Raw genomic sequence first — 15,282 nt, forward strand, 5'->3', positions numbered from 1 at the left:
TATGAACCACAGGCTGATTATTTTCTGGCTAGCTTCTAGATAGGTAGGGTCAGATTTTTTTTTTTAAAGTACCTTTTTCCTAGGTACTGTTACAAGGTACATTAACATTTTATTTACTCCACACAACACTGCACTCTATGCTTAAGGAGATTGAGGCTTAGGAAAACATTACACATAGTAAATGACAGGATTCAAATCATTTTCTGACCCTTGCTTATTTCACTGTGACTTGGCTGGCCCAGATTCATCTTAAATTCAACTTGGAATAATCTTAAAATCTTTAGGAATACTGACAGGAGCAGTGGGGAATTTTCCTATCTCAGGGTAAATAAACATGAATAAGAAACATGCTAGGTCAGCCATAGGATGTGCTGCTTGATAATAAGCTAGGGTTTATAGTGAAACATAAACCTTCAGTCCTGACAGAGGGAAGGACAAACAATAGCTAGGTGTCATAGTGACAAAAATGCAGTCACTAAAAGAAAATTAGTAACTCACACCTTCCGACATTGTCTCAGCCAAGCCATGTCTTCTAATAGGATTGGCTCTATTAGGTTTGGGGGCGAAAACCGTCTGTTTTTTGCTGAGAGATGAGAAGTATATACACATGGTTTGAGGAGCCCACAAAAGTGAAGCCTATTTGCTCATCATTCCACAATGACTAGGTTTAATGCTTCTGGGAAACTGCTTGTAAAGGAAACTATTGGAGTCAACCTAATTCAATGGTGGCATTTAAGAAAAAAGTCATTGCATTTAAAGTAGACCTGAGTTCTCAGGCTGTCCTTGTCATCTTTGACTCTTCAAAGTTTAGGGAAGGGAAGCCTTATATCACACTACCTGCCCTGCCGTTTAAGTCAAATTGATTCTCATGAGGCTGCCAATCAACATGTTAAAATGTTTCTGTTTGGTTAGAGTTTTAAAAACGAAAAGCTCTTCCCCTCACTCCCATCTACATAAATCTCTGAGGTCCAGGCAGAAGTATTTTTAAAAATCTGTCTCCAGGTAATTTCTCAGGTGGGGCTGTGGTTGAAAACCACTTCTTCCAGAATGTCTGCTGTAAGAGTGCTTGTGTATCAGGAGTTTGGATAAATTGTGTGTGCCATCATGGAATGTGATCTGGTGGAAAGACATAACAAAAAGAAAGTGGATTCACAGTCATATCAGAGAAGAGCATGGAGGAAAAGGACAGAAGAGAGCGCAAGTAATGCTGCTCACTCAGAGGCATTGCAGAAGCATGATGCTATCAGAGCTGGGTTTTGAAGAATAGGAGTTTGCCATTAGCAAAGAGGAGGACGAGTATTCAGAAAAAAAAGGAAGAGCATGTGCACAGACTAAATCATTGGTTACATTCCTGCCTCTCCTGTACATGCCCAGTTCAGGTGGTAGTTCACGTTAGAGTATACAGTTTTGGCTTTTATTGTCACCAAATCTAAGAATTTTGTACTTTGAAAAGTTAATCCATTTAGCATATTTCCAGGATTGGATGAGTAGGGAAGTATCCTACTCTGTATAAGAGCAACGTTCCAAACTGGGCATGGTGGCATGCCTGTAGTCCCAGCTGCTTGGGAGGCTGAGGCAGGAGAATCACTTGAGCCTAAGAGTTGGAGGCCGCAGTGAGCTATGATGGCACCTGTGCATAACCACTGTACTCCAACCTCGGGAACATAGTGAGATGCTGTCCCTTTAAAAAAAAAAAATTCCAGAGATTTCTGCTAACAAAATCCTTATCTTAAAAAGGTTTATTTATTGTGCACTTACAAACTTACCTCAGTTCTTATACAGTGTACTTTTTAAGTTGATGCATATCAACATGGTTTTAGAAGAGTTTTTCTGTCCTAATTTGTACAAAAAATAAACTAATATAGTTCCAGTATTGTTACCTGGCCCAACAATAATGACAAAGACAATGAGGAAAAATAGGGTTTATTAGGTCTTTAAAAAAAAAATTCCACTAACTTTTCTCTAGTGGTTTCTATCCTGTAAATGGCTCTTAGAAGGAAATGTTTTCCAGGTACAAATACCTAAATGGGTATCTATCTCACAATGGCCTGGAGTTCTGTTCCTTCCTCATTCCTTAATGAGTGCTTGTCTTGCTGTGCCCTTGTATTGTTTAATTTGTTGCTCCTTTTTACGAAACTCTGAAAAACAAAAGAACAAGTTAGAATAGTATTATGTGTCTGTACTGTTGATAATGAGGGGCCGTAGGGGCCAAGGGAAAACTTCTCCTTTGCCCTCTGACGGTTTGCTGAAGAATTAACTTACAAAAGGCAGATTAACAGGAGAAATGGCATATAAATTAGAAAGCACGGGAGAATCACAGTGATCGTCTAAATGGGGTATAGATAGTTCTGTTTTTGGGAAAGGGAGATGGGGAAGTGTGGATGATTTTATGGGGGTGGTAAATTACTTTTAGGGGAGTTTAATGAGCTTGAAGAACACTTAATGGCCGGGAACAAAGTCTGTTGGGCCCGTAGGGCAGACAGTGGTTTGTGACAAAAGTCTGTCCAGGTGTGTTGACCGAATTTAGTCTTTGTTTCTAAAGCTATATAAGTCCAGTTAATGGAAAACTCAGGGAAGGGGCCAGAGGTGGTTTTTTTCTTTAGTGGGTCTGGACTTTAGGCAGATAAGGGGATTTTATTCAGATGACAGCTTCATCTTGTGCTTTGGGAGAAGGTCAGAGAGACCTTGAGGCTTCTTCAGTTCAGCATGTCAAAGTGCCATATTCTGGAATATCAATTTCTGAGTCCCAGTGATAGCCATTTGCAAGTTCTTGGCCTTAAATTTCAGATAACTGGATCCTTAAGAAAGCTTCTTCTGTTGAAACAACTATTTTAAGGGGTAAATTTCAAGGTGGATTTTTTTTTTTTTTTTTTGGTGGGCGTGGAGACGGAGTCACCCTCCGTCATCCAGGCTGGAGTGCAGTGGCGCCATCTCAGCTCACTGCAACCTCCACCTCCCGGGTTCAAGCGATTCTCCTGTCTCAGCCTCCCAAGCAGCTGAGATTACAGGCGCCTGCCACTGCGCCTGGCTAATTTTTGTATTTTTAGTAGAGATAGGGTTTCACCATGTTGGCCAGGCTGGTCTCGAATTCCTGACCTCATGTGATCCACCTGCCTCGGCTTCCCAAAGTGCTGGGATTGCAGGCGTGAGCCACAGTGCCCGGACTTCAGAGTGGATTTTTAACTGGAAAAGTAAATCAGGGGATGGAGACCTGGCTAGCTACATACCACCATCATAAGCACTTTCCTTAGAGTAAATACAAATAAGTCAATAAACAAGTAAAAAGTAAAAAGTGTATTTTGGCTGAGTGCGGTGTCTCACAACTGTAATCCCAGCACTTTGGGAGGCCGAGGCAGATGGATTACCTGAGGTCAGGAGTTCAAAACCAGCCTGACCAACATGGTGAAACCCCGTCTCTTCTAAAAATACAAAATTAGGCATGGTGGTGCACGCCTGTAATCCCAGCTACTTGGGAGGCTGAGGCAGGAGAATCGCTTGAACCTAGGAGATGGAGGTTGCAGTGAGCCGAGATTGCGCCATTGCACTCAAGCCTGGGCAACAAGAGCAAAACTCTGTCTCAAAAAAAAAAAAAAAAAAGTAAAATTTGTAGTTTGTTTTATATGGAGAAGGATGAGGATACATTAATTATAAACTGTAGAAGTCGTTGTTAAAAAATTGAGTGCCTGCTGAACTAAAGAGTGCATTAAATGCTCTGTTTAAAGCTAAAAGGGCTTTAACACCTAATTTTTATGGCAACAGAATGAAAGAAAAGTATGAAAATATCATATAACTCAGACAAGGAAAAGAGATGAGACATCATTCAGCTGTTAAAATATCCCTGTCTACCCAGGATAAGGCTAATAAGCGACAACTGTGTTGCAAAGGCTGTTGCAAACAGCTGCCTGCTATTTCCAGATATAAGCAGTATGGGCGCTCCCCTGAGGGTGTGGCTTTTCTCACACTGGTGTGCCTGGGCTAATAAAGGGCCTGAGAATTGCAGATCTGTCAATACCGGCACAGAAGAGCACACAACTGTGCTCTGTCTAATATAGTGGGTATGAACATCATGCTTGGAGATGCAAAAATGCTTTAGAAAAAGATCAACTGTTAAACTTCTAGACCACCCAAAAGGCCAGATCATGCCATAAGCACCAAAGGGACCTGAACTACTGTGTTCAGGACACCTTCTGCCCAGGGTAAGAAGTGCTGCTGCTACTTAGGAATCCATCTGATCAGCATTCTTGTTCAGCTTCACTTCTCCAGGGAGAAGGTTCTCAGAAAGGGAGGTGGGTTCAGCCTTGGAGAGTTCAGCCCAAATCCCACTTTCAGGCCCTGGGGTGGTAGAAGTCTCAGAGCCCTCTAGAAGAGAGACGCTGGGTATGAGCCTCTTTTGTGTGTGCAGCTTTACAAAACTTTCGAGATTGCAAACATGGAGATTGCAATTGGAAATGAAATGTTTGCTTACCAGAAATTCTTGGTCCATAAAGTAGGGCTTTTCTGACGATCCATCATTTGTTTCCAGATCAACAGCAAAACACAGGAAAAGTGCATCCAGCACGGTTTCAAACACAGATAAAAAACTATGGGCTACTAAGTAGGCAAAAAAAGCTACCAATAACAGAGGGACTGCCCACACCTGGAATGCCCGATTGTAGTTAAAAGCCATGAGTCCTCCAAAAACAGTGAAACACACCACTAACACCTGTGCAAAAGAAGAGTTTGTTGAAAATCTTTATGAATCAGTTGCTTAGATGTTTTTGTCAGTTACAACTAATGGTTTAATATACGTTCCTGTGTGCAACGTGTGTGTGCACTATTGTAAAGAATGCTTGTCAGAAATTTTGGCAGAATGAAATAGAGGAAAAAATGAAAAGCTGTATCAAAAGGAAACCCAGTTAATGGTGAGTAGGAAGGTTATATGTAATTTTATCTGTGCCTAGCTTTTGTATTTATATAAAGGTAATAATATCTCACAAACTTTTTATTCTGCTTTTTCATTTAACACCAAAATAAGCCTATTCACTTTAAAACTTTTTTAGAAACCATCCCTCTTTCTTTTGAGACAGAGTTTCGTTCTGTTTCCCAGGCTGGAGTACAGTGGTGTGATCTCGGCTCCCTGCAACCTCCGCCTCCCAGGTTCAAGTGATTCTCCTGCCTCAGCCTCCTGAGTAGCTGGGATTACAGGCGCCCGCCACCACACCCGGCTAATTTTTGTATTTTTAGTAGAGACAGGGTTTTCCCATGTTGGCCAGGCTGATCTGAAACTCCTGACCTCAAGTGATCTGCCTGCCTCGGTATCCCAAAATACTGGGATTACACGTGTGAGCCACCGTGCCCAGTCCAGGTTTCAATACTCTTTCCATATATTCTTAATGAGAAACCCACAAACGTTCATTTCCTGAGATTAGTAGCGTTTTCATTTTAGACCTGAAAAAGAGGGAATCAGAATGGTAGAACTGATCACAGGTAAGAGAGTAAGACTAGGATTAAAATTCTGGCTCTACCTATTGTAGTACCCTGGAAAGGTTATTAAACCTTCATTTTCTCTTCTGCAAAATAGGGATACCTCATGGGATTGAGGATTAAATGAGATAATGAAGCACAGCACCCACTATAGAGTAAGTACTCAAGAAATATATTTCCCTTTCAAACCAATTGTTGTATGGCTTAATTTTCAGAATCCCAGCCTCCTTTATTTAGTCAAGATATCTCACCTTTCCTAGAAAAATTATGAAGTCTCCAAAGCAGTTAATAGATGTAAAGTGACTTGAGTTCTTGGACAAGATTTTGAATGCATCTTTTGCTGATGTACAGAAATCTGTCCCATTAATAGCAGTCGTAGTATATGCATTCTGAAACAGAAGAGAATTGTTTAAAAGATAATTCTTATAACAATTGTTTTTAAGGCAATATATTAATACAGAGTGTTTGCAAACTAGAGTTACAATAAACCTACTCTCTCTACCCATAACAAATACCACTTTCAAAGTCCTTTCCAGTCTGATTATATCCATATATATTTTCATATAGTTGCAGCAAATAGAAAAGATAAATAGGTACTTATGGTTAATATGAATGTCCCACTACAAACATGTGGAAATGATGGGTAAAGCATCATTTTTATTTGCCTGTTTTGAGACAGTCTCACTGTTGACGAGGCTGGAGTGCAGTGGTGCCATCTTGGCTCACTGCAACCTCTGCCTCCTGGGCTCAAGCGATTCTTGTACCTCGGCCTCCTGAGTAGCTGGGATTACAGGCGAGAGCCACCACACCTGGCAATAAGTTATTTTTTAACACACAACAGAGTTTGAGGGCAGGAAAGGAAGTTTAGGTACCAGAAAGCAAGCAGGATCTAATGGTTTGTGAGAGCCAAACCCAAAGGTGCAACAGGCATGCAATTAGGCCCTTGCTAGGGAAGTGAGCTCCTTCAACAAATTCAGGATTTACTCAATTCAGCCTCAGTCAGCCATTCCAGGAAGGTGGTACAGAAATGCACTATGTGCCTGGGACTGTTAAAATTACTAGGGTTTTGCAAAGGCAAAGCAACATCGCCACCTCCCAGGCCAGGGAATAGAGGAGTCCTACAGATAACAAACTTGGAGAAGACGAGGAGCTCACAGGAAAATTTTACATAGGACCCATGGAAATGAATATCACAACAAACAGAATCTACCCTGAGAACAACCTGGAAAAAAAGTAGGGAGGTATGTTTAAGGTACTAAGAAAATAGTGAAAGAAACAGTGACCATAAGGAATAAACAGAACAGTATGAAAAATGAAGAGGCAGAGTAGAAAACAAACTGAATAGAAATTCTAGAAATAGGCCAGGCACGGTGGCTCATGCCTGTAATCCCAACACTTTAGGAGGCCGAGGCGGGAGGATGACCTGAGGTCAGGAGTTCAAGACCAGCCTGAGCAACATGGAGTAATCCCGTCTCTACTAAAAATACAAAATTAGCCAGGCATGGTGGTGCATGCCTATAATCCCAGCTACTCGGGAGGCTGAGGCAGGAGAATTGCTTGAACCTGGGAGGTGGAGTTTGCGGTGAGCCAAGATCATGCCATTGCACTCCAGCCTGGGCAAGAAGAGCGAAACTCCATCTCCAAAAAAAAAAAAAAAAAAAAAGCTAGAAATAAAAAATATACAGTGTAACTGGTATGGTGTCATGATTATATATCTGGCTTTTTTCTTTGTATAATAAGCATTTTTATGTTACTATATGGCTTTTATAATTTTAATTTTTAACGCATATTCTGGGATGTACATATGTGCATGTGTACGTGCATGTGTGTAGCTGGGACATGTTGACTGTTTCAAATGTTTTGCTGTTATAAACAACTATGCAATGAACTCTTGATTTCCTGATTTTAGATAATTTCTTAAGCATAAATTCTCAGAAACAAGATTACTATATCAAAGACTACAAATGTGTGTGTGTGTGTGTGTGTGATTATGTCACATGAGACGATTTCTCAGGTCATTTTTTCCAAAATACCTTCCCCTTATGACTACATTTCAAGACCATTTATGTCTCTTGAAATCTTTAAAAATGCTACTTGCATTGCAGATTACAACAAGAATTTATAACTTTCCTGGGAAGATACATGAGAATACTACCTGCTTGGGTTGTTGTCATTCCTTTTGGTTTGCGTAAAGGATGAAAGTTTTTTATTTCATGATATACAAATTAACCCTTTTGTACACCCCTTCAAACACATCGTAAGGAAATCAGTGTGGAGTGTACTGCAGTAATCAGCCTCCCATGGTGCGGGTATAGAGTAAGTGGAAGAGATGGAGCCCAGTGACAAGCACAGGGTTAAGGGAGCAGGATTAACTGACCCAATTTACCAAACTCCCTCCTCAAGGCCAGCAAGAGAAGAATGTTTGGTTCTTAAAGACAAAAGGCTGGGCCAGGCACGGTGGCTCATGCCTGTAATCCCAGCACTTTGGGAGGCCAGGAGTGGGAGCACATCACAAGGTCAGGAGTTCAAGACCAGCCTGACCAACATGGTGAAACCCTGTCTTTACTAAAAATACTATATATGTGTGTGTGTGTGTATATATATATATATACACACATACATATATACATATATATATGTATACGTATATATGTATGTGTGTGTGTGTGTGTGTGTATGTGTGTATATATATATATATATATAGCCAGTCGTGGTGGCACATGCACATGCCTATGATCCCAGCTACTGGGAAGGCTGAGGCAGGAGAAACGCTTGAACCCAGGAAGCAGAGGTTGCAGTGAGCCGAGATCGTACCACTGCACTCCAGCCTAGGTGACAGATCGAGACTCCGTCTCAAAAAAAAAAAAAAAAAAAGACAAAAGGCTGGAAACCATATCCCTGATAGGGCACCATGCTTGCCTTAGAGATTTTCAGTCAGATGTCAGATGAATTTCCTGCAAAAAAAAAAAGTTCCTCAAGGAACTTTTGGTTTTGGACTTACACAGAATGTGCGTGAAATTTGCTTTGAAAATCTCAAACCAGCTGTTGCTGGAAAGCTGCTCCAGTTTGGGGGCCTGAGTCTTGTGCAGGGATGTGGAAACTCATTTACTCATATTATTTAACTAGGCATCTTCAATCATCTTGGGTTTTCAAAGCCCTGATGACCAATCTATTCATTCATCCTCAAAGCACATCTGTAGAATGGGTGGGTGAAGAATGGCATAATTGTTCTTTTATAGACTGGAAACCAAGACCAAGGGCATTTCCCCCAGGTCCCCTGGTGAATCCATGAGACAGAGACCGTTTTATTTTTATTTTTTTAATTCTAACCTTCTGGACATTACACTATCAATTTTCATTAGGAAAAATTGCTATTTAAAAGCATGGTGGTTACGGTAAGCACAGGCTCTGTAGCCAGACTGTCTCTGTGCTCAAATCCCAGTTCTACCACTGACTAGCTGTTGGTCTTGGGCAAATGATCTAACCTCTCTAAGACCTCAATTTCCTCATCTATCAAATGACTTACAGCACCTACCGCAAAGGGATGTTGGGAGGATTAAAGAACATACTCCCTGTAAAGCACACAGAAAATGTGTAATAAAGAGTGGTTATTATCATCCAGACATCACCAAAGATGATCTCATTTACAACTGGGAACACAGAGGCAACTCTTTAAGCACCTGAGGAGGTGTGGCAGGGGCCTGTGGTTGCTTTACCTATAGGCTTTAATCCCTCCCACCCACAGGGATCCAGGAAAGGGCTTTTTAGACCACATGCCAGCCCCCTGCATCGTCTTACTTTGTTACAGCAGCTCTACCATTGCCGCTCAGCCTCTCTCTGCCTCCTCTCTTCATTCAGGCTGTCTCCAGCCCACCACCCCATCACTTCCCCGCTCTAAACTTCCTAAAGTGCTTCTTGCTTCCCATGGGGAAGCACTGTTTTTGTGGGGACTTCTTTTTCTGCAGATCACTGCCTCGTATTTAATTTAGCACCGTCTCTCATAAGCAGTAAAAACAGATTTCGCTCTTTGGCTAAAATGGTTAAAATTTAAAAAGGTATTATAATTTCTCATGCATGTGTTGACTCCAAAGAGTTTTGGGGCCCATAAGCATTTATCTTTTCTTATGTATCAGGCCCAATGAAAGAGGGCATTAAAACCACTCTGATAGAGAAATTATATATGCCTTCCTGCAGGCACCATACCACTAGCATTTTACCAGATTCAACCCCAAGTGCAACAGAGAGATCTAGAATTAACATCTGAATGAATAGCGGGAGAAGGGAGGAATCACTCAAGACAGAGGATGCGGATTAAACATTTCTGCAGCTTCAGCATTAGCTAATTTATACTTATTCTGTGTAGAAGCTGCTTGTCAGGCAGCTGGAAGATGGATTGCACTAACATTTTCATCGTAAGTCCTTGTTCTGAGCATTTATATTTGCCTGGGATGACAGAACTCGGGATTAACACGCCATGGTAATCTGCAGACTAACAATATGTGGAAATGATTGACCATAATAAGGGTTAGGAAACACGTTTTATTGGTTGTGGAAGTTAAGAGATCCTAAAGGCTAACCTTTAAACAAGCAAGCAGGAGGTAGTGGCATTCGGCTTTTGATTTATTCCCAAAATTCAGTGTGCATACTTCTTTAGCATCACAAACAGGTGGGTGGATATTTCTGTCTTGAAATTGAAGCTATAAACACACAAGATAGATAAGAGGAAGGATTCCCAAGTTGGCATTGGTAGTATCTCAATATTATGTCCCAATTCTCATTCCCTTGCTTGGGATTCAAGACTCCCTCCAGGTACAGGTGGATTAGTTTTCAGACTTTAATGGACTGGTCACCTGGGACTGCCCCGAGTGGCTAAGCAGCACTGGGGGAAGAACACAATGAGGATGGCCTGTGTGGCTGTGAGGGCTTCAAAACAATGAAATACATAGCACAAGTGCACAAGTGAGGGCCATAAAGAGCAGAACCACAAGCTGGAGGGAGAGGGGAAGAGAGGGCGCAGCAGGAGGGATCAGGGAAGGCTTCATGGAAGTGGCATGTGAGCTGGCCCCAGTGTTGCCTGTCTCCAGCAGGGTAGGAGGCAGCAGCAGGAGCCAGCAACGTGAGCCACAGACGTGAGCATACCAGCAGGCTACTGGGGGGCCCCAGCAGAGGAGAAATGGGAAACAGGTCTGGAAGAGTCGGGGGTCAGCCCTCAGTGGGTGGGGCTGACGCAGAGTGTGGAGCAAGGGCAGTGAAAGGAAGTTTCAGGAGGACTCATGATTTTCAGCCTATGCCTCTGGAAGCTCTCCCAGGCTGCCCTGGGGAAGTTCAGGTCAGATCTCCCTCATCACCATCTTCTGCTGAGCCACGAAGCTCTGCACCTTCCAAGGCTCATTCCTATTCAAGCCTAGGAGACTCCCCAAGCACCTCCACAATGCCTACGGGGCTCTGCTGGAGTTGGGTGGAAATGCTGTGTGGCCATGTGGCCATTGAGCACACCGACCTGCCAGCAGTCATAAGCCAGGGGCTAGGCCCAAAGACTGTGAGTTCTTCTCGGGAGAAAATAGGAGTATTAGGAATAGTAACTCCTCCAGGCACTCTGGCTCCCCTCCACCCCCACCTCGGTGGATGCCTTAGTGATATATCCCAAATGCCTTGGCACAGACCTAATGGTAGCTACAACTTTCTAATTTCCATCTGTGGGCTTTTTCTTTTCCAGTCAGTAGGCAGGTGTGAAACTTCTGTGTGTAAATAAATAACAATGCTAATAATAAATAACAATGGCATTAATCTTGCATGTACTATGTGCCAGGCTCTATGCTACCTCTCCCCGAACACATTCACTCATTTAGTCCTCTTAACTCCAACCCGATGAGGTAGTTAAGGAAACTAAAGCACAGAGAGGTAAAGTAGTGTGCACCTGGTCCCACGCGTGTCATAGATGTTGTGTCCATCTTCCATGAAGTGGACCTCTAACTCGTTCAGGCCCTTCTGCTGGAAAACTTTACTTTGAGCTGTACTTTGTGCTTTTTCTCCTGGAAAGTTCAAAATAACAAAGTGGTGTTCTCATGAGATGCACCATTGAAAACAGCTGAGGATGTGGCAGGATGGCTTAGTGGAAAGAGGCTGGATTCCAGTCATGTTGCCTCCAAAGACTTGCGGAACGGCTTCCACCAAATCACATCACTTCTCAAGGGCCCTTGCTTTACTGCTTGGAAAAGACATCGACCAACTCCAATGTTCCATGATGCTTTATGTTTGTGCTTCGTGGCCAGTCACCCTCAGATCATCTCATTAGATCTCATCTGTTTTCACCACAACTCAGTGAAATAATCACCATGGGTGGTATTATTCCCTGTCGCCTCTTTTTTTTTTTTTTTTTTTTTTTGAGAGGGAGTCTCACTCTGTCGCCCAGGCTGAAGTGCAATGGCGCGATTGTATTCCTGTGTTCAATTGATTCTCCTGCCTCAGCCTCCTGAGTAATTGGGACAACAGGCGCCCACCATGCCTGGCTAATTTTTGTATTTTTAGTAGAGACAGGGTTTCACCATGTTGGCCAGACTGGTCTCAAACTCCTGACCTCATGTGATTTGCCTGCCTCGGGCTCCCAAAGTGTTGGGATTATAGGCGTGAGCCACTGCGCCTGGCCGGTATTATTCTCATTTTATAGAAAATTCTAATTATTGAAGAAAATGAGATTTAAATGTCTTTTTAGGTAAGAAAAAATCTAGATTACCTCTTTAAGTTACTGTGAGAGCTATCCAAGAATGTTAATTGCAGCTTTAACATAGAAAGAGCGTTTTTTTACTCCTGAAATCAAACACTTAGCCAGCACAGCTCAGCCTTTTGTCCATCATACTGAGTCTGTCCTCTCACTGAACTGAACTGCTTTCTTCTTTTGGTGGCAGAACGGTGAACCTGGGTTTCTGCCGACTCTTCAAAAAGGTAAAGAGTTTCCCTCCATAGTGGAGGGAAGGTATTTGCCAAAAACCATGCCATGAATAGCCAGCTTTATTTCTGGAACGCCTTCCTCACAGAGTTCCGATATTTATTCTCAAAGCAAGAACTACTAAAACAAACTTGAGAAACTGAACAGTGAATAAATAACACTAGCATTCATACTTTCCTCAGAACTGAAAAAAAATACAGTGAAATCCGAGTCCAGATACATCTCCATACATCCAGGGGCCTTCCTTGGACCTACAGTGAAACTGGCAGGAACCGTCCCAGACCAGTTTCATCTTGAGCCCTGTTTTTATCACAAACACATGTGGAGTGAGGCAGTGCACAGCCTCTGGGCCTTCCAGGGCCCTGCATTCACCGTTCAGATCCCTTCAGGAATGCACCGGCCACCAGGATGCAAACAAACATCCAACGAGATGGTGAGGAGGGAAACCAGCCAGTCCCCTGGGGCTGCCGCCAGGTGGGAGGTGGGGTGGAAGAAGGAAGGACGAATATGAGAGCCGCCTATGAAGCCACGAACAGGGTCGTGCTGTTTTGTTTGCTCTTTTGAAACTTTTCTTTTTGCTTAACTTTTAGAATGGCTTTATTATTTCCATGTTTATCATAAAAAAAAAATCAAACACCACAGAGACAAAGAAGCAAGAAAGTCACTGTGATCCCACCCCTTAGAAATAACCACTGCTAACATTGCTTGGCCCTCACCCCAGCACCCCTCTGTGAATATACACAGAGGAAGAAAGGCAGGCTGGATACACTGAGCATGCGCTATAATAATGAACTCACACTCTCCGTGGTATTTTAAATAAAAGGACAAATGTTCATTTGACTTCAACAAAAGAAAATGAAACTAAACTGACACTGAAGGGATACCCAAATTTCAGACAAATTGCACCTTCACGCACAAGACATAGGTTTTAAAAAAGTTTTCTGAAACATTAGGAAGTTAGAGTACTTATTGTTTTTTTAACATAGGGTTTTAAGTTTAGGCAGTGTAGATGAGAAAGTTGAGTCCTCTCACGCCGTCTCCTGCATCCTGATTTTAGTGAGTTTCATTATTCTGACTTTGTCAGGGTTTTGAACATTTATAGCCTCTTTGATGATGAAAGTCTCTACATCTAAGTTGTCTTTGTTTGTTTGCTTTGTTTGAAACAGGGTCTCACTCTGACACCCAGGCTGGAGTATAGTGGCTCAATCATGGCTCACTACAGCCTCAACCTCCTCCCAGGCTCAGGTGATTCTCCCACTTCAGCCTCCCAAGTAGCTGGAAATACAGGCATATGCCACCATACCTGGCAAATTTTGTGTAGTTTTTTATACAGATGGGTTCATGCCATATCACCCAGGCTGGTCTCGAATTCCTGAGCTCAAGCTGTCTGCCTAACTTGACCTCCCAAAGTGCTGGCATTATAGGCATGAGTCACCGCACCCAGACTAGTCTTCGTTTCTTAATGAGGTGTATCCAGCACTGCCACCGTGCCTGCCCCTTCACACACCTGCTGTGGGCCACTGCATTCACACCATCCTGGAAGGCCCTTGAAGTTCCTCCACTCACAGCTGCGGTTCTCTCTGCTGAAATGCCTTCTGACCCCTGGCCTCTCTGTGGGGCTAATATTTGTTGAACAGATAAAGAAAGATGCTCTGGCAAACCAATAATGTCTTCTGAATAATATTTCTTCATATGAAACCCAAATTCAATTGATTGATCCCTTTGTTCTTTCAGCAGAATGTTTGGATTAAAAGGCATCCTAGATATCACCTAGAAAAATGCTCTCATTTCACCAATGAGGAATTGGCAATCTCGACAGGCTGTGGCCAGGTAGAGGAAGTGACAAAGATGGAACAGGAATCAGGTGCTCACAGCCAGTGCTCTTTGTTTTAGATAAGCCTTGTCCTCCCACAAATTCAGAAAAGGCCACATTAGGCAACGGCATCTTGCTGGACTTGATCCTTCATTGATCTGCCAGCAAAGCTCTGCACTCGCCAGGGAAAGCCCACCAGAACGATGATTCCTAATGAAGAGGCAGGTCCAAGTCAGAGGACCGTGTCAAAGTGTCACCTTCATCCCCCAAGCTCTTTCCCAGTTGGAGTGCTGTTACATCCTTTAATCCCATTTGACCTGTGCATAATCAGTGGTGGAAAGGAGCAAATCAGAAGCAAGGCCTGGTTTTCTGGAAGGCAAAATTAAACAGTGGACCTGTGACATGGGAAACACGGAGGACGGGGAATGCCTGGGCTGTTACTGACTTCAAGCTTCCTCAGAAGGAAGATGACATAGATGGGCTTGTCCCGATTAGTGAGCGCCACTCCCTGGTTTCCTCCTCCTTACCCTTATCCTTGGCAAGGAACTCCAGGCAGCACAGCAAAGCCAGTGGGCCACAGCTTTTGGAGCCACGAGGATGACCACATAGTAGTGCTGTCACCCTGGACATGCTCTTCATCCTCTGGGGCTCAGTTTCCTCATTTGTACAATGGGGATAATACCTACCTAATACACAGAGTCCTAGAGAAGATAAACTGAGACTGTGTATGCCAAATGTTTACCATGGTGCCTGGCATACTGGGCCAACTCAGTGGATGTCTATGGGACTTACAGACTTTAGAAGGTTGGTTTTTTTTTTTTTTTAGATGGAGTCTTGCTCTCTCACCCAGGCTAGAATGTAGTGCTGCGATCTTGGCTCACGGCAACCTCCGCCTCCTGGGTTCAAGTGATTCTTCTGCCTCAGCCTCCTGAGTAGCTGGGACTACAGGCACGTGCCACCATGTCCAGTTAATTTTTTTTTTTTTTTTGTATTTTTAGTAGAGACAGGGTTTCACCATGTTGGCCAGGATGGTCTCGATCTCTTGACCTTGTGATCCACC

The 15,282-nt window shown here is 43.0% G+C and overlaps 1 protein-coding gene across 11 annotated transcripts in view; it reads right to left on the bottom strand.

Annotated features, from left to right (window-relative positions):
* Nucleotides 1–1,907: 1,907 nt before the first annotated feature.
* Nucleotides 1,908–15,282, bottom strand: part of SLC44A3 (solute carrier family 44 member 3) — a 74,578-nt gene continuing 61,203 nt past the window's right edge. For 6 of the 11 annotated variants that reach the window (XM_054446688.2, XM_054446637.2, XM_054446627.2 and 3 more), the window contains exons 13-16: nt 10,041–10,160; nt 5,715–5,852; nt 4,466–4,702; nt 1,908–2,138 (exon numbers count right to left, since the gene is read on the bottom strand). In XM_054446688.2, coding sequence (XP_054302663.1) covers nt 2,034–2,138; nt 4,466–4,702; nt 5,715–5,852; nt 10,041–10,160 — 600 coding nt within the window. In that variant the 3' untranslated portion in view covers nt 1,908–2,033. The remainder of the gene's footprint in view (nt 2,139–4,465; nt 4,703–5,714; nt 5,853–10,040; nt 10,161–15,282) is intronic. The other 5 variants (XM_054446697.2, XM_054446642.2, XM_054446659.2 and 2 more) reach the window with 1 other exon arrangement.

This window comes from Pongo pygmaeus, chromosome 1 (assembly GCF_028885625.2).
Source record: "Pongo pygmaeus isolate AG05252 chromosome 1, NHGRI_mPonPyg2-v2.0_pri, whole genome shotgun sequence".
NCBI lineage: Eukaryota > Metazoa > Chordata > Mammalia > Primates > Hominidae > Pongo > Pongo pygmaeus.